We start from the raw sequence: 27,849 nt of genomic DNA on the forward strand, positions 1-27,849 counted from the left end.
AATATTAATTTAAAAAAGTCACTAAAGTACAGGAAATATGATCCCAGTTGCAGATTCTTACACTCAAACAATTAATCTGTTAATTTTAACAAAAAGTCTGTTGTCTGAGTGATGCTAGATTGTGTTCTGTTATTATGGCACAATATTCTCTCAAATTCAACACAACATCCTGTTAGTCTAATACAATTATTTTGCTGAACTGATAGAATGTGTGTATTCTATTCAACAGAACAATCTACTTCAATAATAGAAAACATTCTAGCATCACTCAGGCATCAGACGTTCTGTTAAATTAACAGAATAATTTTGGATGGTACATTAACGAATCGTTAGACTCAATAAATCTTACTGTAAATAAACATCGTATCACCAGACAGTTTAAAAGACAGCTTTACGCGTCTTTGATAATAGACTGCGGAAGATATCATTGACTTTTTAATGTGCGATTGTTAGCTCTATATGCTGCACAAACAAACCCTGGGATTAATCCGCAGGTGAGGGGACTTCTTTGTGGCATCTTGTGACAGCTAAATGGTTTCTCATCATTAAGGTGTTTGATCAGGTTACTTCGGCTGTGTGTACAGTAACATCATCTAGTAGCCTATAAAACACCAGCTTAACACCCTATCCTCTCATCACTCCATCATGAAGACTCTCATCGCTGTTGTGTTAGCTCTGGCCGTTCTGCAGGCGACCGCTGTGGTAAGATTCCTTATCGGTTGTTTGCTTTGGTTGTGAAATTGGTATATTTTACATGCGCTCTGTTCGAGGGGACTATGTGACAAGTGGTCTAAGACGTTCGTGTGACCAATTACTCAGTCTTTAAGCTCGCCAATGACCCCTTATTCATTCCGCCAATATATATGATACGCATATCTGTACGTCACACGTCTTCAGTGAGCAAGGCCGTTTACGCACTCTTGACGCTCTTTAACGACTCATGAGTTCAACCAATATCATCTGCACATCTGTACGTAACACGTGGGAAAGTTCGTCAGTAACCTGACAAAGGTTCATCGTTTATTCCGGGCACTTAAGTTTCAACCACCCATGTATGCATGAAAATGACCGCCATCGGGCTAAACAACAATAAAATAAGTAAAACAAAAAAATAATATAAAACAATAGCTCTTAATGTAACTCTTTACTACAGCGCATGTAAAGATGCACTGATTTCTTCTTGACGTGTGTTTTTTGTTTGACGGGTACGTTCTCAAACGTTCATGAACGTCCTCGTACGTGTAGTGCTTCCACCAGGACGGCCGTTCACCTATTGGATTCCATGCTGACTGCACTTTTCATGACGATGTGTTTGCATAATTATCTTGTCCGATTTCACTCTTTTGTGAAGCCCAAGCAACTCCAGATTCTTTCCTACAATGAAGTCCGTTATCAGTCTTCATTGATGTTCTGGATCTGCCGCCTGTCACGCTTGCATCATCACGTAGTCAGGATTCTGTTGCACCGAAAGAAGTCTGGTAACCCCGTCAGCCTGATTTCCTCCTCCCTTCAGACAGTTCACTATTGTATATGCGAAATGCGTAATTTGACTTACAGAAATGAGCTTTGCAATTATACTTTAATGTTTGTCATTTATCACCTGCTTCCAGTTGGAGTCCTGTATGTAGCTGAGCGCTTTAGTTAGCACCTGGTTAGTGTGCTTGTGCGTCACAATGACCCAGAAGCCTATCATCAGCGCGGTCGTTGTGAGATAAAGTTCAGCTGATGCTAGCTTCCTCTTCGGTCGCGCGTGGGAAGGCGTAAATAGGCCTAAGTAAATAAATAAATAAATGAATAAATAAAATGCTCTCAATTGGGATTACAGCCTTAACCCCGATAAGGCCTCATTCTGCTCATACTCTTCAAGTGTAAAATAAACCTATCCTTACTAAACATCGATCAATTAAGCACATAAATAAATTACTGCATGTTAGACAGCAACTAATGAATTATTTCCTATTTCATGTGATGTTCTGCTTTTCCCTTGTATTCCCTTGTTCCCCGAATACAACGCCAGCCTCTGGACGTGAATGAAGCGGAAGTTGACAGACCTGGTAGGGCTCTTTACACTTTTTTTTTAGAATCTTTCACTTCTTGACCTTTTTTGTTTCACCTTGGATTTGAATTTTCAAGGCAAAACCTTCTTTACAGGGATGTTGCATTTGCTTTGTTTCCAGATAAAAGATTCATGTAGGCCTATATATACTATAACTATGGATACAGACTACCTTAACATTTTGAACCGCTATTTGTTGCACTGAAGTTTATGCAAATGAAAATCTAGAAAATTAAATAGATTCTTTTTTCTGATGTATCATCATACCTGAAAACCTCTTTTAGACGCGTTCGCTGGTTATAAAAATAACTCACGCCTGACTGGGTAAAAGTGATAACATGGCGGCGCTTTAGATTTTTTGCTTTCTTTGAACCGGTGATATCAGGGTTATACGACATCACAAAAATAAACGGCATACTATATGGATGCATATATACATTGGGTCTAGTGATGTCTTTTCTCTTGTTGGGAGCGGAAGACCCAGGATCAACCCTGGGTCGAGTCACACCTAAGACTTTAAAAGAGGAAGTTGTAACTTCCTCGCTTGGCGTTCAGCATGAAGGGGATAGTGCAACGACTGGTTGACAATTATCAGCATAATGGCTCGGGCGGTGCGGCTTACTTGCCTTCGGTAAGGCGTCTCAGTGAAGCAGCACTAAATAAAAGAGCGGTGGAAATCCGTCCAGCAACAAGGAGGCACATTACACGCACTCTAAGGATTCCTTCGTCGTCATATGACTGAAAAATTAAGTACGACGTTCAACCTCAATCACTCACTCACTTAAGAGCTTAGGCCAGAAAATTTAAATCAAATACATATATCATAAGTCAAGAGCTCCGTCCCACTCATCTGAACAACTCAGTACATAACATCAATATTAGATAGGAAAATTAGGCAGACTAGATGTGAGTTCATTAATGTTTTCAATTTTCTTCTGTAACCAGCTCGCTGGGGGAGATACTGCGACCAGTCCTATTACAACAACAGCGGTGTGATAACAAGTCCTAACTACCCTCAGGATTATGATAACAACCTAGACTGCGATTACGTCATCAACCCGACGCTGTACGGACGCTATGAGATGCGATTTTACCTCTGTGACTTCGATGTGGAAGCGTCTGTATTCGGCGGATGCTCAGACTGGGTGGACTTCAACGGGACGCAGCGGATTTGTGGGATTCAATTGGGCGAGATGAAGTGTGAGTGTGGCGACCATATCGTTATCATTTGCGCGGTGGCAGTGCTATCCTGGTCGTCAGTTGGCAAGGAAGTTTTAGATTCTGATAACTGACTGCCCGTGAAGGCTTGGTGAAAGTAAACGAAAAGCTTCGCTCATTCAGGCGTTTAAAAGCCACTTGCCATACACGGGTATGGTGTGCATGGTTGTCTGTATGTCATGATTGTCTATACGTCATGAATGTCTGTACGTCATGGTTGTCTTTACTTCATGATTGTCTGTACGTCATGGTTATCTGTACGCCATGGTTGTATATGTGTCATGGTTGTCTGTACGTCATGGTTGTCTGTGCATCGTGGTTGTCTGTACGTCATGAATGTCTGTACGTCATAATTGTCAGTATGTCATGCTTGTCTGTATGTCATGATTGTCTGTATGTCATGGTTGTCTGTACTTCATGATTGTCTGTACGTCATGGTTATCTGTACTTCATGATTGTCTGGACGTCATGGTTATCCGTACGTCATGATTGTCTGTACGCCATGGTTGTATGTTCGTCATGGTTGTCTGGACATCATGGTTGTCTTACGTCATGGTTGTCTGTACGTCATGGTTCTCTGTACGCCATAATTGTCAGTATGTCATGGTTGTCTGTACGTCATGATTGTCTGTACCTCATGGTTGTATGTGCGTCACGATTGTTTGTACATCATGCACAGGTCATGAAGGAACGTTTGTCTCTAGCATTGTTTGTACATATATAGAAGCTGACAAAGAAGTTTCTGTATGGCGTTAAAAGTCAATCACTATTAAATAAACGTGTAAAATACAATCCAATACAAGCCAGCAAATCAAGATTTCCCCATAAGTGATGGACAATACAGCAAAGACATTACCTAGATACATACGAAACGTTTGACAAACTTAGCCACACTATTTTACTTAAATCGTACTTAGTTCAATTTTTTTTACGCTAAATTCGTTTAACATCATTTCAGTTATGGGCACTGGGTTTTTCGAGTTGAAATTTCACACAGATTGGCGTACGACACGACGTGGCTTTAGGATTGCATATTGTGCCGGCTGTTATAACTGGAACGCTGTGTCGGCAATGTGCAGGAACAGGCGTTCCCGTTTGGCGAATACAGGCTGGCAAAACGGATACTTCCCGAACGGTTCCTTCGGAAATGGATGGCCGAACATCACTCGCTACAACCAGTCCCAGCATTGGGGATGGCCTAGCCAGTAAACCGAAACTTTGAATACATAGCTTCTCTTAATGATACACATCATTTGACAAATAATTAATAAAATACGTAACCGTGGATGAATCTGCATCAAATCAATTAAAAATACAAAGTCTGAGACCTTTGTTTATTCAAATAAATAAAACTTGTTCTGATGCTATCACATTCATGATTTCAGCTTACTTAACTGTCGACTAATTAAGGATTGGTTTTCAGTAGTGATAGGTACATGCTGAATGCGTATAACCGGTTCTGGACTCATCACATATTCACATCAATGTGGTAAATGGATTACCTTTACGTTACCTTTATGGCCTTTGCGTTTTAGGAGCGGTCTGACTTTTTGTCATACTGTTCAGGTAGCAAATCTGTCAGCTTTATTTAAAAATCATATACATAGAGATTATCACAACAATGTGTGATCGGCGATGATGTACCAGTTGTCTGAGGTCGGCATGTCGTAACAGCCGAACTCGAAGATGGAAAGCTATGATTATTTCTGACCAGTAAAATTTTACCTGCAATCTTTGCTTTCCATAATGACAAAGCTGACAAATAAAGTAACATACTGATCTCATATTAGGAACGTTGTCATTTTTGTTTGCATGAATGGGTTGTAAAGGATGCCGTATATGATAAGGTGCTCCAAAACGAAGAGTATGTGGTTGTAAGGAAAATGAAGAAATATGTACCAAACCATCAGACAAACAACTTTCGTTTTCGTGGGATATTTCTTATTTCTTAACACCCCTGTATTTTATGCATACTTTCTGTCAGTGTTGGGAAATATTCGAAGATGACGTCATCGATGAATACACTGGGAACGCGTGACGAGCTTAGCGCCTGAAGTCCGGAATTTGTCCAGAGTTGATTAGACAGTTACCAACGATTAAGGTTACAGCAGCAGGTTACTTAATTTCACGACTGACCACTGGAGAATGTCATTCATTTATTTACTTATTTGATTGGTGTTTTACGCCGTACTCAAGAATATTTCACTTATATGACGGCGGCCAGCATTATTGTGGGAGGAAACAGGGAACAACCTGGGAGAAACCCACGACTATTCGCAGGTTGCTGGCAGACTTTCCCACGTACGGCCGGAGAGAAAAAAAGCATGAGCTGGACTTGAATTCACAGCGACCACACTGGTGGGAACCGGAGAATGTGGTCTTAAACCATTTTCACGCCACGTGTTCAAATCCCCAAGGTTTCTATCCATGGCAGAGGGTGTTTTCCAACGTTTTCAAGGACAAATTATTTTCAGTGCAAACTTTCACAAAAAGATTTATAGACACTATCTGGATAATTGGTTTGGTATTAGCATGAAGGAAAGACAGGTCTACATTCAAAGGCATCCAAAACATTAAAAAAAAGTCTTTAAAAGGACTTTCATGCATCATCTTGAAAAATTTTTAAAATAATTCAGGGAGTTTATCACCTGTTGGCTCAGAAGTTTCCATACATCAGGAGGTTTGTCAGATCAATGATGCGGTGGCATTAACCTGGCTCTTTCTGTTCTTTCTACCTGTAAATAATGGACCCAGGAAAAACGTGTTGGCGGAATATCTGCGGATGATCGTGGGTTTTCCCCAGGCTCAGCACGGTTTCCATCCACCAAAATGCTGACCGCCGTCGTACAAGTGAAATGTTGTACAGCGTAAAACACCTATCAAAGAAATAAATGAATAAATTTTAAATATCTAACTACGCCATACCCAACAACGCTGATTGAAAAGTCAACAACATGTGCAATGGCACCCATGGAAAACAAACTTGTATTTTAACACATGTGTACCTATTCTGTTTATGGGATCCACGCCTGAAAGCTCGATGCTAGTCAACTTTTACGCCTAGCTTGATTAGAGAGCTGAGGTCCTATTCTTTTCATCCCCATTGATCCGAAGTGGACCAGGCCGCGTTCGGGCAATAAAACAAACGGTCAACTAATAAAGTGATGTATTGCGTATTGGCCTACAAATACGTGTACAAAGACGGCGTGCGGTGATTCTGACTGGTTTCCTCCATCCATAAATCTGAGAACGTTCGCAAGTAAACAAATTATAATATGGTGAATCAAATAAATAAGTTAATACTGTATTTGATTGCTTTAAATTCTAATCTTAATAAAAGATGAGGCGTCACCTTGTTATTACATAAAAAGTACTAACCTTTATTTTGCCGATGTAATTTCGCCGAATGTGAGGTAAAAGAAAGTTATGATACCAATGTGAATCGAGGCAATCGTCTTGAGAATTTTATCCAGTTGAACCCTAACAGACTGCGCTATAAGATCATTACCCATTCGCCCAAAGGAGCGACGGCTAATATGACATTGACTTGACTTCGGGATCATTTACAAGAATTTAGTTTGGCATTGTGTAGCCGGAGGTCCGCGAAGTCTGTGTCATCAAATGGATTGCAGTTGTACTGCACTGCATCTTTCTTGCTAAAATTGTGTGTATGTTAAATATGATAACAAGGCAGCATTTTGAGTAATTCTAGATCAGTGACGTCTTATAAGTTGCAATTAATATCACAGCATTTTCCCCCTAATTCTGCTTTAGTCGTCGTGCTTTGGGCCGTGTAAATTACTACAATTTAAATGTTTCCATGAACAGTTAGAATAAAACCCTAAATGGTTGAACACTCTATTCTGTATTTTTTTTTCATGAGGAGAATAAAAACGTAACTGAAGTAAACTGATAAGAGGCCGTATTTCACGGATTACGCGTGACCATTTGTCATCTGCCACCCTGCAACGGCCATGCTGATACCTTTTGTTACAGCGTTCTGGTTAGAGATCACCATACAACCTGTACGTGTTGTGATTTCTCAGAAAAATCCAAGGTTCCAGCCCGGCGCTCGGGCAGGGAAAATGTTCATTTCCACCATGATAGGTTTGGCATATCAACGTTATATATGTGGGAACGCACGTCAGTAACTTGACCGTGGACTTACCCCGGGCACTTCGGTTACTCCACCAATTAAAAACTATTGCCGCCGTGTAAGTGAAAAAAACCCTAAGTATTGCGTTGAGAAACAATCAAGCAAATAATTCAAGAAATTTTCCATCTATGGCGACAGTCAGGTTTTTGGGAGAAAGAAGCTAAAGAATTAAAAGTCTGCTAAACTTCGAGCAGAAGTGAAAACAGTTTGAGATGGATTCGAGCGGGAGACGTCCAGCAGTCAGAGATAACCAGAGCTTTTAGAGTAATAAAGCACTACTATTGCGGGACATTACCATGGATTGCACAATTTGGGCGCAAATACTGTCAAAGACAAGAAATGTGACCAGTACGCGTACATTGCATAAGTAGGCGGACACGTATCTGTAATAAGGTAAAATCCGTCTAAGAAATTTTAATGATGAATTTCAATGCTCAATTCTGTTCTTGAACAAGCACGTTTGGAAATGAACTCTGACCTGCGCCAACTCACACGAAGCCCTCTTGAAGTAACGAGCATGTAACTACCATGGCGACGTGCTTTTAACGTCGGCTGCGTGCAAATGGACACAGTTCGACTTCAACAACAACGGCGGGATAACAAGTCACGCCCGGCTCACTGTTAGTAAATAAATGATCGTTCAGAATTGTACATACAGCACGAATAAAACAAATAAATGTGACTCAATTTTGATTTTCCTAATTTCTTTTTATTCGTCAAATTTTAAGAAAAATAAATCAAGTAGAATCATTTTTAAGAGACTTATATAGAAACAAAAGAAACAGTTAAAGGATTAATCAATACGTGGATATTTGCAGAAAGCATAAGCAAGGAACAACAAAAACTCCCCGGAGTTTTATGTGGATTCACGGCTTGCAACGAAAAAAGTACAATAAACATTAAAACATGTGAATTAGTAGAAAAAAATCATGATATAAGGTCAGAAGAAACGTTTTGATATGACAACTATCCATTTCGTTAAGGGGCCTCCGAGGTGGTTAGCACGCCAGCGCAATGCACCTCCCCTTGGTCACACATAGTGGAGAAGACAAAGGAACAATGGAATGTATCTCAGACGCAAACAGCGACTTGCAAAGTGAGAGGAGATCAAATGTGGACAAGTGCGTGTTTCGACTGCAAACTGACGACATCTGTTTCTGTGTGAAATCTAGTCCCTTAGACGTTGGTGGACTCAACAGATTTTATATGTATCATTTTTGCGACACATAAACGATATATGTCGTGGTAACGTGGGCCTTTTGGGCAGATTTATTACTCTTGGTAGTCGTTGATGTCATCGTTTTCATCCCTGCAATTCAAGAGCAAAGTTAACCATAAGAGTGATTTTCTATAGACCTTGAATTAGTATGCGACTAGGTCGTGGATTTCTCCCGGGCTCTTCCTGGTTTCCTCCCACCATAATGTTGGCCACCGTCGTATCAGTGAGATTTTCATAAATACGGCGTATAACACAATTTAAACAAACAAACAAAGTAAAGGACTAAAATGGCATAAAACAGAAAACAAGTAAATAAATTATAAGCTCATTCTAAATGGTCCCTTGAATGGCATCCTTGACCTCCTAAGTTGCAGCTTACCTGTTCGTTACCACCAGGACACATATCTATCATGTTCCTACTTATTTTTCTCAGGATATAACAGTATTTCAGTATCAAAGAACTGAGTACATATTTTAAGGGATTCATAATTTTATTGGTAAAAGTGGGTCTTTGGGAGTTTGACTTACAGCCTATGCCCGCTTTCCACCTACCATAATGCTGGCCGCCGTCGTGTAAGTGAAATATTCCTGAGTACAAGGTGAAACACCAATCAAATAAAGAAATACCGGCTGACGGCGCTAACATGTGATTTGGATATTTCGAATCCACTATTCGTCATTCAGTGGGCTGTTTCAAAGCACATAATGTATATTACCGTACCAAAGAAAACGCTAGAAGTTTTAAGGATCGAAAGAAAAGTCAATCAGACACCAAAGCGACATCACAAAACAGAAGTTAGATCTCATTAATATGTTGTAAATGTCTAGCGGGCGCGCACTTTGCTTTCTACATTCAAAAGCACGTGTAAGAGCATGCGCACAAGACACAGCAGACTCACGAGCGGTTTAGTTCCTGCATCTTGTTTTCCTCGGCTAACTCTTTCACAGGATCGTGTCCGGCCTGGCGCTCCCGTTTGTCCACTGAAAAGCACAACAGAGATATAACGATTAAATTTGTGTATTTATTTGATTAGTATTTTACGCCGTACCCAAGAATATTTCACTTATACGACGGCGGTTAGCATTATTGTGGGAGGAAACCGGACAAAGCCCGAGGGAAACCCACGACCATCCGCAGGCTGCTGACAGACCACGCGGGAAATCATTTACAACACAGAAACAGATTAGCCTGTTTTGTGATTAAATCTGTGTAATGCATTACAGCGGCACATATCGTTGAACTTCGAAATGATCAAAGTCGCCTGATAGTGTATAGTGTAATTTTTCTTTAGTGTGAATAACATAGGTCTCAGATTGGTGTTTGGTGTTATGTATAGAAACACCGCTAAATTCTGACGTCATAAATACTAAATCGCCCCTTTCGAATCACCGATCACCGTCTTTACATACGTATCAGCAATCCATTTGAGCATAGTGCCAGATTATGGACGACATGTGAAATTGAGGCTATAGGCTAGCTGTAGAGGAGGCGTTCTGATCTCATGAGTTAACGCATTCGAATCCGGTTGTCTGTGATATGCCGGCAACTAAAAACAAATGCCGATGGTATTGACAGAGCTCTTAACCCAGTTTTAGACATCCTGGGACTCGATGGCTGTGGTTTTAATGTAATACGCATGGAAATGTGTTAAAAAACCAACTGAATGCATCAATAGGTGGAGAAGAAACCAAACGCAACAGAACGTTCTGTTCGCTTCTTTCTCATCGATAAATTATCCATGCATACAAACTTACCATTCTATCCAACAAAAATTAAACCAAAATACGAAAACTAATTTCGTTATATTTATTTCCTTTATTTTTTTTCTGTTTTGACGGTTGTTTGAAAATCTGATGAAAAGACTTGCGCATCACATTCGTCAACGACAAGTGGTCCTCAACGAACATTTGACGGCACAAACGGTCACTCGAGCATTCCCAGCCGCTTATTATCACCAAGGCCTCACTAATAAAGAGATTTGGCCAATTTACAAAGTCTCAGTCCAAGGCACGGGTTGAACTCCAACCTAGCCTGCTTAAAGTTGGAGTCGAGCACTAGTGAGCCACGTCATATCATCGAACCTGAAAAATGTAAAAACTGCCGTCTGCATGTCTATTGGAAGAAGAGGGCGTTAGCACATCAGCGCGGTGCAATGACCCTGGAGGTTGTTTTTCAAAGGGGTCGTAACGTTATGCCGGTCGTAAATACCAAGGCGGCATATGCCGTCAGTATCTCGCGTCATAGTGATTAGGCCGGCGTAACGTTATGGCGGTTGTAAATACCAAGACGGCATATGCCGTCAGTATCTGACGTCATGGTGATGAGGCCGGCGTAACGTTATGGCGGCTGTAAATACCAAGGCGGCATATGACGTCAGTATGCAACGTCATGGTGATTAGGCCGGCGTTACGTTATGGCAGTTGTAAATACCAAGGCGGCATATGACGTCAGTATCTGACGTCATGGTGATTAGGCCGGCATTACGTTATGGCGGTAGCAAATACCAAGGCGGCATATGACGTCAGTATGCGACGTCATTGTGATTAGGGCGCCCTAACATTACGAACCCTTTGAGAAACAGCCCCCAGGAGCCTCTCGCCAATGCGGTAGCTGTTAGTCCTATAGTTCAGCTCATGCTGGCTTCATCTCCGGCCGTCCGTGGGAAGGTTTGCAGATGGTCGTGAGTTTACCCGTGGCTCTAACCAGTTTCCTCTCACCATAATGTTGGCCGTCGTCGTGTAAGTGAAATATTCTTGGTACCTGATGCTGCCTCGCTTGGCGCTCAACACTGAGAGATTAGAGCAAGAAAACAGGACTGGTTGACCTGGTATCAGTGTATAATGTGACTGGATGGGGTGTCATTTATGGTGTCTAGTGGCGGTAGCAATTTGGCAGCAGGAACTCGCCCGGCCACGAGGAGACGCTGTATATGTACACACACCTAATGACTCTTCGTCGTCATAGAACTCAAAAATTGTTAAATACGACGTTAAATCCCAATCGTTCATTCACTCATTCATTCATTCTAGATTATGATTATGTCATCTGTACCCGATTTGTGATCCCTTTCAGGAGAGGCAGTAGATAGAAGGCTACAGTCCTCTGCATTAGGAGAGGCTTACTATTAAAATGACTTTTACCTTATTACTGGTCACATTAAAAAAACCTCTTTCCAGAAACACCACATAATATGCGTTATTTTTCAAAACAGTCTGGTCAAATGGTAAACAAATAAAGTCCAAAACTGATCAGTAAACCAATCAGAGTCGTCATCTTTTTCTGTGAAATAAGTTGCACGCGTGAATAGGAAGCGCGATGGTTTAGGGGCATGTTACGCTCTGTTTTAGACCAAAGGGAACGATCTGGCCCCGGGATCACAAAATGATCTTAGAATTAAGTCAAAATTTCATGCATTAAGTTGGTAAATTCCTTTGCGTCATTTTAGTTCAATTTTGTTGTACAATAACTTATCCTAAATTTATCCTCTCAAGCAATATCTTACCCTTGGCACGTAAACAAAATCAATTTTACAGTGATTTGAAATTTTGACTTAAGTCTAATATTGCTTCGTGATCCCGGAGCCTGAGCGGCAACTCAGAATGTTTTCTACTGTAAAGCGTGGCTAAAACGTGGCTCTTTGTTCTTAACCAGAAAATGTCAACACATATTCGCGCGTGTCCCTACTGACATGGTTTCATTTTCGTTGATCCCAACAGAAAGACTGGCCACCGTCATGTACGTGAAATATTCTTGAGTACGCCGTAAATCACCAATCAAACAAATAAATAAACAAATTATTCTCTTTGATTTATTCTTGATTACGTTTCACTTACCTAGATACACGCCTCCCTTGTTCCTGATCTGCATGTATATAATCCCCAGAGTGAGGACGATGACTAAAAGTATGGCACCCACAAGTCCTAACCACCAGAGAGACATTCCGGCAGAGGCGGGCTCCCTGTGCAGAGCTGTATGACAGATCACGTGATGTATGTTTGTAGCAAATCATTTTCAATCTCACCCTATTCGTAAATGACTACCTTATCACGCATATTTATGTGGAATATTTTTCCGTTGGATTCTCATGGTGAATAATGATGTCATGTCAGAAAGTTGCCTAATTTATAGGGACAGAAAACATAAAAATGAAGTAAGCATAAGTGGAATGCATGGCTTTTAAAAACTATCGGATCCCATGTTTCAATGCATACTCCTCACAGTGAGGGGAATCACGAGAGTATCACTACCACTACTAGACAAGTTTGACCTTTTCACACACATGAGGTATCAGTCTCACCTGTAATGACCGCGCGTTGACTCATAATCAACATTTATCACTAAAAAGATTTCTGCACAAAATATTCTTATTAGTGGTGGCGTCATGTTTAGCTAGACCAGAAATTTGTTTATCTCATCTGTATGCGCTGTGAGGAGTATGTATGCATGGCGGTTGGAGTTGCTACTGATCCACTTTCTACTAGTTTTATTCTTGTGTGGACTTTCTGGTGATGGCACAATGGTACTCTCACCTTGAATTAAGAGCTCATGCGATTAAGAGTGCGAACAGATATATTATTTGACAGACAGCATTAGTGTATTGAGGTCAGCACGGGAAGTACAGAGGTGTTCAATCTAAGCTTATGGAAAATGACAGGACTGTAATAGTATCAGTAATACGCTATGAAACAGGGAATGACGCTGCCTCGACTTTTGTTGTGCATGGCGAAGTAACGGAGGCAGTGATGTCATAGTTAGCTCGCTGCCTCGCTGCCTCGACTTTTGTTGTGCATGGCGAAGTAACGGAGGCAGTGATGTCATAGTTAGCTCGCTGCCTCGCTGCCTCGACTTTTGTTGTGCATGCCGAAGTAACGGAGGCAGTGATGTCATAGTTATCTCGCTGCTTCGCTTCGCTATCTAGACATATGGTACTGAGTTTGCGAAATGTCCTGTGCCGGGTTCTACAATAGGGCAGTTTTTAATAATGAAGTCTACCAATATGACCTATAACGACAACTTACTATATCCAGCTTTCTTTGACGTCACAGTGAATTTGAGTCGCTTGGTTGCGTGGGGAACGCCTACAGTCACTTCGCAGACGTACTCTCCCATGATGTTCGAAAACTCACTGGCTTTGAGGTTGCTCGTGTCGATAGTCAGGTGACTAAATCCGTCCTTTGGATAAACCTGGATCCCGGCGTCAAGGTTGGATGTCTTTAGCTCGGAGTTTGCGTGGTGCCAAATGTATTTCAGGTCATCTTTGTAATCTGGGTCAACAGTGGCACTCACGTTGAGATGACCTTTCCCCCCAGGGACTATGTCCACGTGACTGTCTGATGCGTTGATTTGAATGGGCTCTGCATACAATAATAGTAAGGAGAACAGTGTTTCGAATAAATAAATGAATGCTTGGGGTTTAACGTCGTACCTAACAATTTGTCAGCCATATGACGACGAGGAGTTAGGTGCGTCTGTGTATATACGCGTCTTCATATGGCAGGGCGAGTCCATGCCGCCAAAGTGCTGTTGCCACCGAAGTATCATGCCGAAGACGCAAGACAAGACACCCCACCCAGTGACATTATGCTGACACGGGACAACCAGTCCTGTTTCCTTCCTCTAACCGCTCTGTGCTGAGCGATTAACGAGGCACAAACAAGTACCGACCCAGGTTTGATTCTGGGTCCCCGATTTCGAGGCTGACGATCTAACCATTAGGCTACCAGTGTTTCGAACAATTGCTCAAACCAGATGTCTGGTTAACCGAAGCCACTTGATGGGTGTAAAAAAATTGTTACTTTACTTGGCAGATGGATGTTTGATTACTTATTATTCGCAAGTCACGTACTGATCCTACAAGATATGTAAAAAAGACGGTCACGTCTGAAAACATGACGTCAGTACCGTCGATCTCTCGGTAGATTTACACAAGATGGCTGCCTTTGACTTCAATTACGTTACAACAGATCATCTGGAGAACATTTTGATGACAGATGAGAGAGACAAGAACAAGACTAATATAGAGAGAGACCAAAACACTAAAATAGAACCGATTTTAGGTGAAAAGTTAAGCCTTGTGAATACAACCAACCGATATGTGACAAGCTGTGCGGCCATCAACAGTCAACTGGTACAAGACGTCCTGTCTAGTCCTCTTCTTTCAACTTTACAAGGCAATTTCTGCAAGCATCTTCTTTCAGCTTTTAAAACACAATCTCTTCAAGCATCTTCTTTCAGCTTGTAAAAGACAACTTCTCCAAACATCTTCTTTCAACTTTTACAAGACAACTTCTAGAAGCATCGTTTTCAATTTTTACAAGACAACTTCCCCAAGCATCGTCTTTCAGCTTTTAAAAGGCGATCTCTCCAAACATCGTTTTTCAAATTTTACAAGACAACTTCTCCAAACATCGTCTTTCAGCTTTTAAAAGACGATCTCTCCAAACATCGTTTTTCAAATTTTACAACACAACTTCTCCAAACATCGTCTTTCAGCTTTTAAAAGACGATCTCTCCAAACATCTTCTTTCAACTTTTACAAGACAACTTCTCCAAACATCGTTTTTCAGAATTCTACAAGACAACTTCTTCAAACATCGTCTTTCAGCTTTTTACAAGACAACTTCTCCAAACATCTTCTTTCAACTTTTACAAGACAACTTCTCCAAACATCGTTTTTCAAATTTTACAAGACAACTTCTCCAAACATCGTCTTTCAGCTTTTAAAAGACGATCTCTCCAAACATCTTCTTTCAACTTTTTACAAGACTTCTCCAAACATCGTTTTTCAAATTCTACAAGACAACTTCTTCAAACATCGTCTTTCAACTTTTTACAAGACAACTTCCCCAAATATTTTCTTTCAACTTTTACAAGACAACTTCTCCAAACATCTTCTTTCAACTTTTTACAAGACAACTTCTCCAAACATCGTTTTTCAAATTCTACAAGACAACTTCTCCAAACATCGTCTTTCAACTTTTTCCAAGACAACTTCTCCAAATATCTTCTTTCAGCTTTTACAAGACAATTTCTCCAAACATCGTTTTTTCAAATTCTACAAGACAACTTCTCCAAACATCTTCTTTCAACTTTTTACAAGACAACTTCTCCAAGCATCGTTTTCAATTTTTACAAGACAACTTCCCCAAGCATCGTCTTTCAGCGTTTAAAAGGCGATCTCTCCAAACATCGTTTTTCAAATTTACAAGACAACTTCTCTAAACATCGTCTTTCAGCTTTTAAGAGACGATCTCTCCAAACATCTTCTTTCAACTTTTACAAGACAACTTTTCCAAGCATCGTCTTCCAACTTTTACAAGACAACTTCTCCAAGCATCGTCTTCCAGCTTTTAAAAGACGATCTCTCCAAACATCGTATTTCAAATTTTACAAGACAACTTCTTCAAACATCGTCTTTCAACTTTTTACAATACAACTTCTCCAAACATCTTCTTTCAATTTTTACAAGACAACTTCCCCAAGCATCGTCTTTCAGCTTTTAAAAGGCGATCTCTCCAAACATAGTTTTTCAAATTGTACAAGACAACTTCTCTAAACATCGTTTTTCAGCTTTTAAAAGACGATCTCTCCAAACATCATTTTTCAAATTTTACAACACAACTTCTCCAAGCATCGTCTTTCAGCTTTTAAAAAACGATCTCTCCAAACATCTTCTTTCAACTTTTACAAGACAACTTCTCCAAACATCGTTTTTCAAATTCTACAAGACAACTTCTTCAAACATCGTCTTTCACCTTTTTACAAGAAAACTTCTCCAAATATCTTCTTTCAACTTTTACAAGACAACTTCTCCAAACATCGTCTTTCAGCTTTTAAAAGACGATCTCTCCAAACATCTTCTTTCAACTTTTTACAAGACTTCTCCAAACATCGTTTTTCAAATTCTACAAGACAGCTTCTTCAAACATCGTCTTTTAACTTTTCACAAGACAACTTCTAAAAATATTTTCTTTCAACTTTTACAAGACAATTTCTCCAAACATCTTCTTTCAACTTTTTACAAGACAACTTCTCCAAACATCGTTTTTCAAATCCCACAAGACAACTTCTCCAAACATCGTCTTTCAACTTTTTACAAGGCAACTTCTCCAATTATCTTCTTTCAGCTTTTAAAAGACAACTTCTCCAAACATCGTTTTTCAAATTCTACAAGGCAACTTCTTCAAACATTTTCTTTCAACTTTTTACAAGACAACTTCCCCAAGCATCGTCTTTCAGCTTTTACAAGACAACTTCTCCAAACATATTCTTTCAACTTTTTACAAGACAACTTCTCCAAACATCGTTTTTCAAATCCCACAAGACAACTTCTCCAAACATCGTCTTTCAACTTTTTACAAGGCAACTTCTCCAAATATCTTCTTTCAGCTTTTACAAGACAACTTCTCCAAACATCGTTTTTCAAATTCTACAAGACAACTTCTTCAAACATCTTCTTTCAACTTTTTACAAGACAACTTCCCCAAGCATCGTCTTTCAGCTTTTAAAAGGCGATCTCTCCAAACATCGTTTTTCAAATTTTACAAGACAACTTCTCTAAACATCGTCTTTCAGCTTTTAAGAGACGATCTCTCCAAACATCTTCTTTCAACTTTTTACAAGACAACTTCTCCAAATATCTTCTTTCAACTTTTACAAGACAACTTCTCCAAGCATCGTCTTTCCACTTTAAAAAAAACTTCTCCTAACATCTTTCAACCTATCAGGACAATTAGTACAAGACAGTTACCCGTAGATGTTCAGCCAACTTGTTCAAGAGAACTTTTTCGTAGGCTTACAGAACAACTTCTTCCAAACATTCCAGACAACTAAATCAAGAAACAAGGAAACCGGACAAAGGCCCATGAATATCAATGGCCGTCCGCAGGTTGCTGCAAGACCTTCCCACATACGTCCGGAGAGGAGGCCAGCAAGAGGAAGACTATGTAAAACTGTGCTGGCTGTGTCTTAGTAGATATTTACTGGGTTATACAGATGACGCTTGTTACTTGACTCTCACTCACCAATCACCGTTAAGGTGGCGTCGCTGACATGCGTCCTATTGTCTTTTGTCACGTGACACTGTATACTGAAGGTGTCTCTTGGTTTCTGGACGTTATTCACAACTAGTGTGTCCCTGTACTCGTAGATTCTTTTGTCCTCTGTAAAAAGAAAGTACAGGTAGAAAGCAATGTAATATATAGAAGATATTGCACAGTGATGGTTGAAAATCCTAAATATTTTTCGTCTGAGAGGTGAAAATAATAACCCACGAGACACGAAGCGTCGATTGGGTTATCACTTCCACCTTTCACAAGACAAATATTTTTGATGTTCAACATCCACTGTGCAACATTCTATTTATTATTTATATTTTGACAATATGTAGGCCTTCACAGACTTGTGTATATAACGTGACGTCGCACATGGCGTCTTGTTTGACATCGTGTCTTATTGCGTGACGTAAGAAAAGCTCAAATCGACTGAACTTGTGTTATGGCGTCATTAAGGTAAGCACGAATTGGAACGTCATAAAACACAATGTTTCTTTGTGACCTCAGGGCGTCTGGGTGTGTAATAACAAAAGTGATATCTAACTATAGCTAGTGAGATATCACTTTTATCACTGAAGGACATTCTGACATTTCACCTATATATAAATAATAAATGATGCTAACTCACGTAACTCACCATGCATATTCTGAATATGGGTTATTTTTCCTGTCAAAAATAATGTTTTTATTCAAATAAGCACAACTGAAAAACGTTTCCACCAAAGGAAGACCAGCTCACTTTTTGTACAAACCTACTGCTATATGTATGCTGCAGCATTAAATTAACATTGGGCATCTGGATGCTGCTTCACTTAGCACTCCATCAATGCCAACTTAAGTAGGCGAATCACAAGCTCGTGCTACTTCAGTTTTACTTAATACTGGTGCCAGCATTCACGTCATAACAACGACGATTATCAGATTCCGTGTCGAGTTTAACATCAACCTCGAACATGTGAGGATCTCACACGTGATAACGTCATCACGTATTCTCTTGGGAAATGGTCAAATTCTTGCTCAAACATGATATCAAATAGTGAACACCAGCATATGGCATGAACTCGACACAATGTCTGGTTAACCTCCCATCGAATCGCATCGGAGTATTGGCCCTTGTATTGTCCAACCCATTCAGCACCACCTCATCAGCTAGTTTTACACAAAATTAAATTGGCCTACACAGATAAATTTAAGCGATTGTACAAAGGTCTTACATGTACAATCTAGACCAGTGACGTCTTATTAATTGCAACTGACATCAATTGACTTCAATGCATTTTATTTATTTATTTGATTGGTGTTTTGCGCCTTATTAAAAAATATTTTACTTATGCGACGGCGGTCAGGATTATAGTGGGTGGAAACCGGGCAGAGCCCGGGGGAAACCCACGACCATCCGCAGGTTGCTCAAAGCATTTTAAATTGGATACCGTTTAGGCATTTACATGAATAGTAAGAGTAAAATTCTGATGAAAACTGACAAGACACGAAATTTCACCAGTATCATGCCAATCATCATACTGTCATCTCTTCTCAGATTTTCGGTTTCCTCCCACTATAATGCTGGCCGTAGTCGTATATCTAAAGTATTCTAGAGTACTGTGTAAAACACCAGTCAAATAAATAAATAAATAAATTCTCTGATTTTACTCTCTATCCTGCAAATCTTTTATTATATTACATAGCAATAAATTTACGATCCTCACCTCCAACGGGTTTGTTATTAATGAACCATGCAATGTCGGCATCAGCCTCGTTCACAGCACACTGGAACTCCTGAGTGCTCCCCTCCGGCAGTACCATCATCATTGGATAGATATGTGAAATCAGCTCCTCTAAAAAATCAGAGATAATGCTACATCCGTTATATCATACTACATTTACAGTGCATGCGCCGCTCTATCTACGCTCACTTTACATCACTGCCATCACAAGACAAGCTTGACCTTTGGAGCATGTGAGGCATACAAAGGCTTGTTTACGATACGCGGCACTATTTAATCAGCATTGAGCAAAAAAAAAGTTGTTTCAGGTGTTGATTAGAATCATGATGTCCATACTGAGAATAGAGTAGAGTGTTGTGGGAAACATTCATTGTTATGGTTACAGCCTTACTTGTTCCTACAAGATTCAACCATACAATGAGTTTCTTATAGAAATGTCCACAATTCGGTAGTCCTGTATGGTCGAGCTTTCTGACCACGAGGCTGAGATCGTGTATTTGAATCCAGTTCTTATTTACTGGATTGCAGCCTTACGTCAGTAGAATTGTCTGGTACTGAGCTAAGGGTGGTGCTTGTGGTAGTTCTCTGCCTGGTGTTCTGCGCCAACGTGAACCCGACCAGCGACATGCAGTTGAAATATATAAATATAAGTATTTTCTGGGGCCTCCGTGGCCTAGTTGTTGGCGTGCTAGTGCAACACAATGGCAAGGGGCCTCTCAGTACTGCGACGGCTGTGAGTTCAAGTCCATCTCATGGTTTCTCAGCAACCTACAGATGGTCGTGGGTTTCCCCAACCATAATGCTGTTTGCCGTCGTCGTATAAGTGAAATTGTCTTGAGTACAGAGTGAAACACCAATCAAATAAATAAGTAAATAGTTTGTTTGGGTGTCGATCTGAGCTCTGTTTCATTATTCCCAGCTTGTTCAGACCCATACTCTTCCATTCAATAACCTGGAATTCGGTCTTTTCGAGTAGTATTTCAAACAAAAGTTGTATGTCAAACAAAAACATATTTCCTTCAGTCAATCCTACGGTGGTTCTGACTTCATAACCAGGAACAGTATAGACTGTAAATTCACAATTGTATACAAACCTACGAGACGGTCGCACTCGCAATCGTCCGGAAAAAGATTCTTTAGGGGGCTTACTGATTTTTGCTATTATAATTAAGAGAACGAAATATAAGCAACTGTTGTGAAAAAAGATGATCTTAGTTCTCTGAAGAGCAGTCGAATCAAGTGATTTGAAAATGGCGGTTTGTGAAGTTCGGCTGTGCCTGAGTGAAGTTTTGGTTGTACTGCTACAGCATATCACGTGGCGGAACCTTTTTTGTCGCGTACATTGAGGACTGCGCAGGCAAAATGGTCATTCTCCAGGTTTGTCTGAGTAACGATCCAGAGCGGTCGATTTGGAGGTAAGCTGGGAACATGGCAAACCGATTTCAGAGCTAGTTTGGATGGAGCATCTGGACAGAGCGTTTTCGTGAGTCAGGACTATCAATAGGGGGAGTTTCGAGTTGGAACTCTTTTGTCGTCAAAGGTAAAAACAGTCCCACTGTGTCATGTGGCTTGTAAAAAATATTAGGCATTATTTGTTGACATTAATTTTCCGTTCACCTGTCTCGCCCCTTTCTCGAGGCACAAATGACACGTCTTTCCTTTAGTAACTTCACATACGGTCAGATTCTCATTTTTCTCCACCATTGTTCTACTCTAAATTACTTTTTCTGACACTTTTTTCAGACGCCCATGTTATGGTGAATATTATCAGAAATTACGCTAAGCCTTCAGAACACAAAACCCTTATATGGACATAGGAGAGGCACACTACACTTACCAGTGACGGTCACCTGAATCGTCTGCTTGACCTCACCCCCGGAATTCTTCGCCTTACAGGCGTATATTCCCTCGTCAGTTTTTTTGACCTTCCGCACTGACAATGAGTACAGCGACCTGTCCACCTTATGTCTGTTACTGAGGCTGCCACCAGGGGGAATCCACGTCACTTCCGGTTGAGGGCTATGAACGTAGTAAAGATTTTTTCACGGGTACTGGCCGGATTGTTATCACGAATAGATTTGTTTGATGGATTTTAGTGATTTGTTGACGCTTAATACTATAATGCCCAGTTAAGCCCACTTAAGCATGCATCACAGAGGCTTTATTACCATTCTACAGTTAAAAGTTTACTGTGCTATGTCTTTTCACTAATTTACCCCCAAATATTTTCACGCTGAGCATTGCAGTTAACTTGAAAAAAGTCGTCAAAATCAGTGCCAGCATACATTGAATTGACAGGAAGTGATGTCCCTTTACCTCTGCATGAGATTTCTGTGCATTCGAGACCACGCGCCTTTCTACGTAAACAAGACTCGTGTATATATGGGCGCCATCAGCGTGGTGATTTCCCTCGAAAATTTGGGGATAATGATTGATGGGCTAGTAACAGATATTTAATAAATGTTTTCAGATTCATTGAGTCTAAATCTGTACCGGGGCCTCCGTGGCTCAGTTGATACGGGGGCAGTAGATACATTTGTATTTTAGAATGGTTTCTATGAGGCAACAATAAACACGGAACTGAGGGCGTCATACTACTAGTTGGCTGTCTCCTGCCCAAACTCCGGTATTCACACTGACTGCAGAAACCGGTCAAAAAAGAAAAGTAATACCGTGTCTTAACTGCGGAATGTATTGTACTTACAGGCCATCCGCAATGCACTGAAGCTCTAGCCAGTCCCCGGCATTAAGTGTAGCGCTTTCAGTGTAATACACAAGACTTGGCGAACGCGGCTGTGGCTTTTCGCCTGGAAACACAAATGGCATTTCATTTTTCTGTCATGAATATCACCAAGGTATAGCTACATATTGAGCAATCAACATTTTACGGTTTTCTATTGGTTAGAGCGTGTCAGTTTATTTGTCACACGGATAGTAAAGGTGTTTTGAAACCTTGATAAGCCATATCCACAAAAAAAGGGATATGTTATTCATGATTTTGGTAGCGTATAACAAAGACCTTAACAGTTATTATTCTTCTCTGGATGTAATCCGTCAATGTCACTAATCAAATCAGAAAATTTATTAAATCCTGTCGTGTGAAAAAAACTACGTTGATGTCAAGAAATTTGCAGGTGTAAACAACCAGCCCTTGAATACTTGAAAGTCATAGGAAACACTAAAATGAAGTATGTATAGATGAACGACCATCAACAACTGCCCAGGAAACTAGCTGGATTTATGTGTTCTTTTTTTAGAATTTGTTTAACCTAGTAAAGTGCATTTGAATATTCTATTCTGACGTCACGTAAGGATTTTTACTACATAACACACATTACACTGCTACCTCTCATCATTCAAAATGCATATACATATAGATCTGTGAATACATTCGCCGATTTGACCTTGGAACGGATTATATCAGGTAAAACTTATAAATGTATAAACGTAAATGACACCTTTTGGGTCACAACAGATCTTTCAACACAATTTTACACTCTTAGAAAGATCATAAGAAAAAATAAATCCAACTATTTTCCTGGACTGTTTTTAATGTTCTTTTATCTGATATATACTTCGTTTTAAAGTGGCCATTGCGTTGAAAGCGACAATCTTGTTGACTGATTGATTGATTGATTTATAGATGAAGTAAGGGGATACCTGATTTCACTGTCAGCTTAGTAGGGCTGCCGTACACTCGGGCTCGACTCTCAGCGTTAAACACGGAGCAGTTGTACATGGCGTTGTCCTTCGCCGAGTCATTCACAGTGAGCGGTAAAAAGTGAAGATTACCTGTCAACAGGAGATGTCAAGTCAGGTGATTGCTTACCTTTAATTGCATTTTCGCAATTGGTTACTTTATATATTGGAATTTGTATGCATTTACGCAGAGAAATTTTTGCATCGATTTCATTATTGCCTTTTTTTAACATAACGTGTAGATTATTTCAAACTATTGAATAGATGAACATAAATTCATGTAAATGTGTTGCGCTATTTTGAACATTCGGTACGGCAGGTGTTTAAACGTTTATAACCCATGACTTGATGGCACCAAAATTGGCGTCAGAAAACAAAAACGCATTTTGAGACTTAATTTCTTTACTAAGAAATGCATCTGTGTGTGGTGTCTAGATCCAAAGTGTACAAAGAGTGACCAGTAGTGGTAAGGCAAATACCATGGAAAACTTGTATACTGCTTCCAAGCAGTCTGTACACACGATTTTTATTGTCTGCTTCAGAATAAATTTGTTCCATACCCTCTTCACGGCAAACCATTCGAATCTATGCATTCTATGCTCTGTCGATACCAGGTATTCTGATACGAGAGAAAATTAACGAAATCCGTGCAAGTCTATGAGCTCTTCGTTCCAGCAGAAACAAGTCATCTGTATAGCTTGTTTCTTTCAGAAACAGGCTTTTTTGGTTGGAAACAAAAACAAGACTGCATGTTCCCAAGGTTGGCATTTTCTAAAAGAATATAAGTTAGTTATTAGAGGGGAAATATGGAAAATTCAGTTTGAACTGCATAAAATGTGACTAAATGTCTGTACCCCGTCTCTATATCCGTCATTGTGGGACAGTTACAAATGAGCGATCAAGTTTGAATGTCGCGCTGTTTTGTCCACTTAGCACCATTTTGCTGTTGATTTTGCCATTTCTCTGAACTCAAACATTGTGTGTAATTTCAGTGTGGTAAGATACAGGCGAAGTTTTGAAAAGCAATCTGTTTATCAGTCTATGTTAAATTGCTTTTGTTTCTCTTGCTAAAAAGCAGTTGAGCATTCAGTGTAAAATAACCTGATAATTGTAATTGTATTCCATTTCATCTCAGTTTTGGTAGCGTTATGGACAGAAATTCTTCTGATAGAACTCATTATGCAAGCTATTCTTTTTTTTTTTTTTTTTTTTTTGATTGGTGTTTTACGCCGTACTCAAGAATATTTCACTTACACGACGGCGGCCAGCATTATGGTGGGTGGAAACCGGGCAGAGCCCCGGGGAAACCCACGACCATCCGCAGGTTGCTGTCAGACCTTCCCACGTACTGCCGGAGAGGAAGGCAGCATGAGCTGGTCTTGAACTCACAGCGACCGCATTGGTGAGAGGCTTCTGGGTCATTACGCTGCGCTAGCGCGCTAACCGACTGAGCCACGGAGGCCCCGGCAAGCTATTCAGATGACTTGTTCGTGTATAAGAACATGTGTGACGCGTGTTTCGCATTTATTTATTTAATGCTTGTTAAACAGGCGCTTTGGAGTTTACGTACACGCTTAAGTACACTACCAGAACTTAGCGTCCGTTTAGGTCTAAACGGTGTGATGTGAGAGGTAAGCACTACTGTTTAGGAATTACACGGCATTGGTGCCGACTGGCGTTTAGTCACTAAGCACTGCTTTCTCCACACTTATTTAGGTTTTAAGCCATCATTTTTAATGTCAACTGGTTTTTAAAAGCCTCATTTGTGTTTGAAAGTCATGTCGGGTGTGGAGGGTGGGTGGGTGGATGTGGAGGGGGGATAGGTTGGTGTGGAGTGGGGGGGGGGGGGGAGTGACTGCCATGTAGAACCTATACGATCTTTTTTTCTGTGCAGCCCACGGGATTTGGTGATGTATTGTGTAAGAAGTTAGCAGTTTTGATGGATACTTTTCTTACAAAACGACAAAAGGCAGTTTCCAGAGAAGAAAAAAAGTGGTAACAAATAAAATACGCTTTCAGCTTGGAAGCTTAATTATGTGTATCTTGTAGCAAAACGTCGGTTTCTATAGATCGATGTCGAGCTGTTGTTGTGGGTAAATTATACCCAGGGAGTTGCTTTCGCTATCCCATTACCTCGCTATGGTGAGGCCTCGCTGCCTTGAGGTAGCAAAGTGATGTAACAAGGATATGCTACTCGCTGTCCTTTTACCTCGCTCCGGTGAGGCCTCGCTGCCCCGAGGTAACAAAGCGATATGAAAAGCATATGCTATCTCGCCGTGCCATTACCCAGCTACAATGAGGCCTCGCTGCCTCGAGGTAGGAACCGATGTAACAAGGAAATGCTATCTCGCTGCCCCATTATCTCGTCACAGTGAGGCTTTGCTGCCTCGAGGTAGTCACGCGATGGAACGAAGATATGCTATCTCGCTGTTCCATTACCTCGCTCTGGTGAGGCCTCGCTATCTCGAGGTAGCCAAGCGATGTAATAAGGAAATGCTATCTCGCTGTCCATTACCTCGCTGTGGTGTGGCCTCGCTGTCTCGCCGCATCACAGCCACATATATGAACAGTTGCAATCAAAGCGCATCTGAGATACATATTTTATTGTCGACAAGTTATATAATATCATAGTACACGATTTGAGTACTGATTTCACTCATTCGCCAAGACAATACCTTGCATCTTTCCAAATTTCCAACTGTTCACTGTTTTTCTTTGAATGATTCCGCCTTATCTTCATACTTTAGATACTTTCTTAGTTATTTGGTAATTCATGTTAAACTTCTTCCCAAGAATTTGTCTTGCGATTATTCACCTGGAACGTCCAGCTTGGTTGACGGCTGGTATACGAATATCTGTTTCGACGCATAGATTAACTACCTCGACATTAGTTGATTTCACAAATCTTGTCATACCCTTATTGTGTAGTTCTACAACCAGAACTCACCTAACTGGTCCACGGTAATTCGCCGGCTATGCGGAATTTCACTCTTACCAAGGTACCAGTTAAAGTCCTTGAGGGCAGGACGTGGCTTGCTGTCAGGTCGACTACGGCAGGGAAGGGAATGATTCTTACCGGCGTGCCCCGTCACATTCTCCGGCATTTCCGTCGGAAATCTGAACAAGTCTGATGAAAGAAGCCTATTGTTTAAAGTCAGAACTTATTGAAGGGGTCAAAGTAACAATCTCACTATGTAACTTTAGTGACGGCGTCTTCTGTCAGACTTCCCTCGATCTCACATTTCGTGAGGTCACGGTGTTACATGTACATGTGCATAAAAATACACGAATAATTTTATAGACATGTCAGGAATAGGCATTAGACATGACATGAGTTGGTAATAAACGTGTGAGGAATTGACAATAAACATGTCAGGAATTGGCATTAGACATGTCAGGAATCGGAAACAGATATGACAGGAAAGGGCATTCGACATGTCAAAAATTGTCAATAAACATGTCAGGAATTGGTATTAGACAATATAGGAATTGGCAACAAACGTGTCAGCAATTGGCAACAGACGTGTCAGGAATTGGCAACAGACGTGTCAGGAATTGGCAACACATTAGGGCTTGGCATTGGACATGACAGGAATTGGTAACACACGTCAGGAATTGACATTAGACATGTCGGGAATTGGCCATAGACGTGACAAGAATTTTAAAATAGACATGTCAGGAATTGGCAATAGGCATGACAGGAATTGGCATTAGACATGACAGGAGTTGGCATTAGACATTTCGGGAATTAGCATTAGACATGTCAGGAATTGGCAATAGACATCTGCGAAATTGGCAATGGACATGTCAGGAATTGACATAGACATGTGAGGAATTGGCATTAGATGACAAAAATTGGCAATAGACATGTCAGAAATAGACATAGACGTGTCAGGAATTGGCAGTAGACATGTCAGAAATTGGCCTTAGACATGACAGGAGTTGGCGTTAGACATGTCAGAAATTGGGTTTAGGCATATCAGGAATTGGCATTAGGCATGTCAGGAACGACATTAGACATGTGAGGAATACTAAATAATAAAGCAAAATCGACCCTATAGCCTATCAGAACACATTGGGTGAGATTTCATTGGTTAACTTATATATTTCATCAGTGGCTTAGGTCATACATGTGTACAATTGACATATTCCTTCAAGTCTTGTGGGATAAGGAATTAAGTAGCTCACATCATCGTACAGAGCACAGCCCAGATCTAATATGCGAAGTGTGATGACAGTGACATCATTTTTATGTAGTTCATATTATCGTATGGAACACAGCCTAGTCTAAAAATGTGACATGTGATGACGTCAGCAACGGAATAGAGTGACATCTTTCATTAACGCAATATATTAGCTACATCGTTGTGAGAAAAAGTCAGGAGTCCCATGCGGATATTATAAGATTTAATAAATATACATCTGACTCCAATAAATGTGACAAATCTAGGCATTTCACCAAATGTGTGGTAAAGCTCTATACTGGACAATGTGAATCTTACCTGACTTAGTCAGAGTTTTCGCGGAAGATCGGGAAACTCCGTAAGTGTTAGTAGCCACACAATAGTACGTTCCTTCATCCGCCACCGTGACCCTTGTGATGTTGATATGCCCCTGTTTTAACGCGATCCTTTCAGTAATGTTCAGAACTTTGCCATCTTTTACCCAGGTGATACTGTAAATAAAGAATCTTTATTACGGAGAAAAGGGCATTGGGGAGATA

The 27,849-nt window shown here is 40.5% G+C and overlaps 2 protein-coding genes across 2 annotated transcripts; one reads left to right on the forward strand and one right to left on the reverse strand.

Annotated features, from left to right (window-relative positions):
* The first annotated feature begins 645 nt into the window (after window positions 1-645).
* Window positions 646-4,632, forward strand: LOC135463527 (cubilin-like). The gene is made up of 4 exons (XM_064740786.1): window positions 646-702; window positions 2,018-2,054; window positions 3,002-3,256; window positions 4,233-4,632. Exons 1-4 carry the CDS (start codon window positions 646-648, stop codon window positions 4,481-4,483), a joined length of 600 nt encoding a protein of 199 aa, XP_064596856.1. The 3' UTR covers window positions 4,484-4,632.
* A 3,594-nt stretch (window positions 4,633-8,226) lies between these two features.
* LOC135464058 (neural cell adhesion molecule L1-like) lies at window positions 8,227-27,754 on the reverse strand. The gene is made up of 11 exons (XM_064741536.1): window positions 27,629-27,754; window positions 26,074-26,253; window positions 23,088-23,219; window positions 22,132-22,234; window positions 21,265-21,446; window positions 19,410-19,538; window positions 17,674-17,811; window positions 13,669-14,004; window positions 12,484-12,618; window positions 9,549-9,630; window positions 8,227-8,739 (listed from the first exon to the last, which is right to left on the reverse strand). Exons 2-11 carry the CDS (start codon window positions 26,228-26,230, stop codon window positions 8,703-8,705), a joined length of 1,431 nt encoding a protein of 476 aa, XP_064597606.1. The 5' UTR covers window positions 26,231-26,253; window positions 27,629-27,754; the 3' UTR covers window positions 8,227-8,702.
* Between the last annotated feature and the right edge of the window lie 95 nt (window positions 27,755-27,849).

The sequence above is a fragment of the Liolophura sinensis genome, chromosome 3 (genome assembly GCF_032854445.1).
Source record: "Liolophura sinensis isolate JHLJ2023 chromosome 3, CUHK_Ljap_v2, whole genome shotgun sequence".
NCBI lineage: Eukaryota > Metazoa > Mollusca > Polyplacophora > Chitonida > Chitonidae > Liolophura > Liolophura sinensis.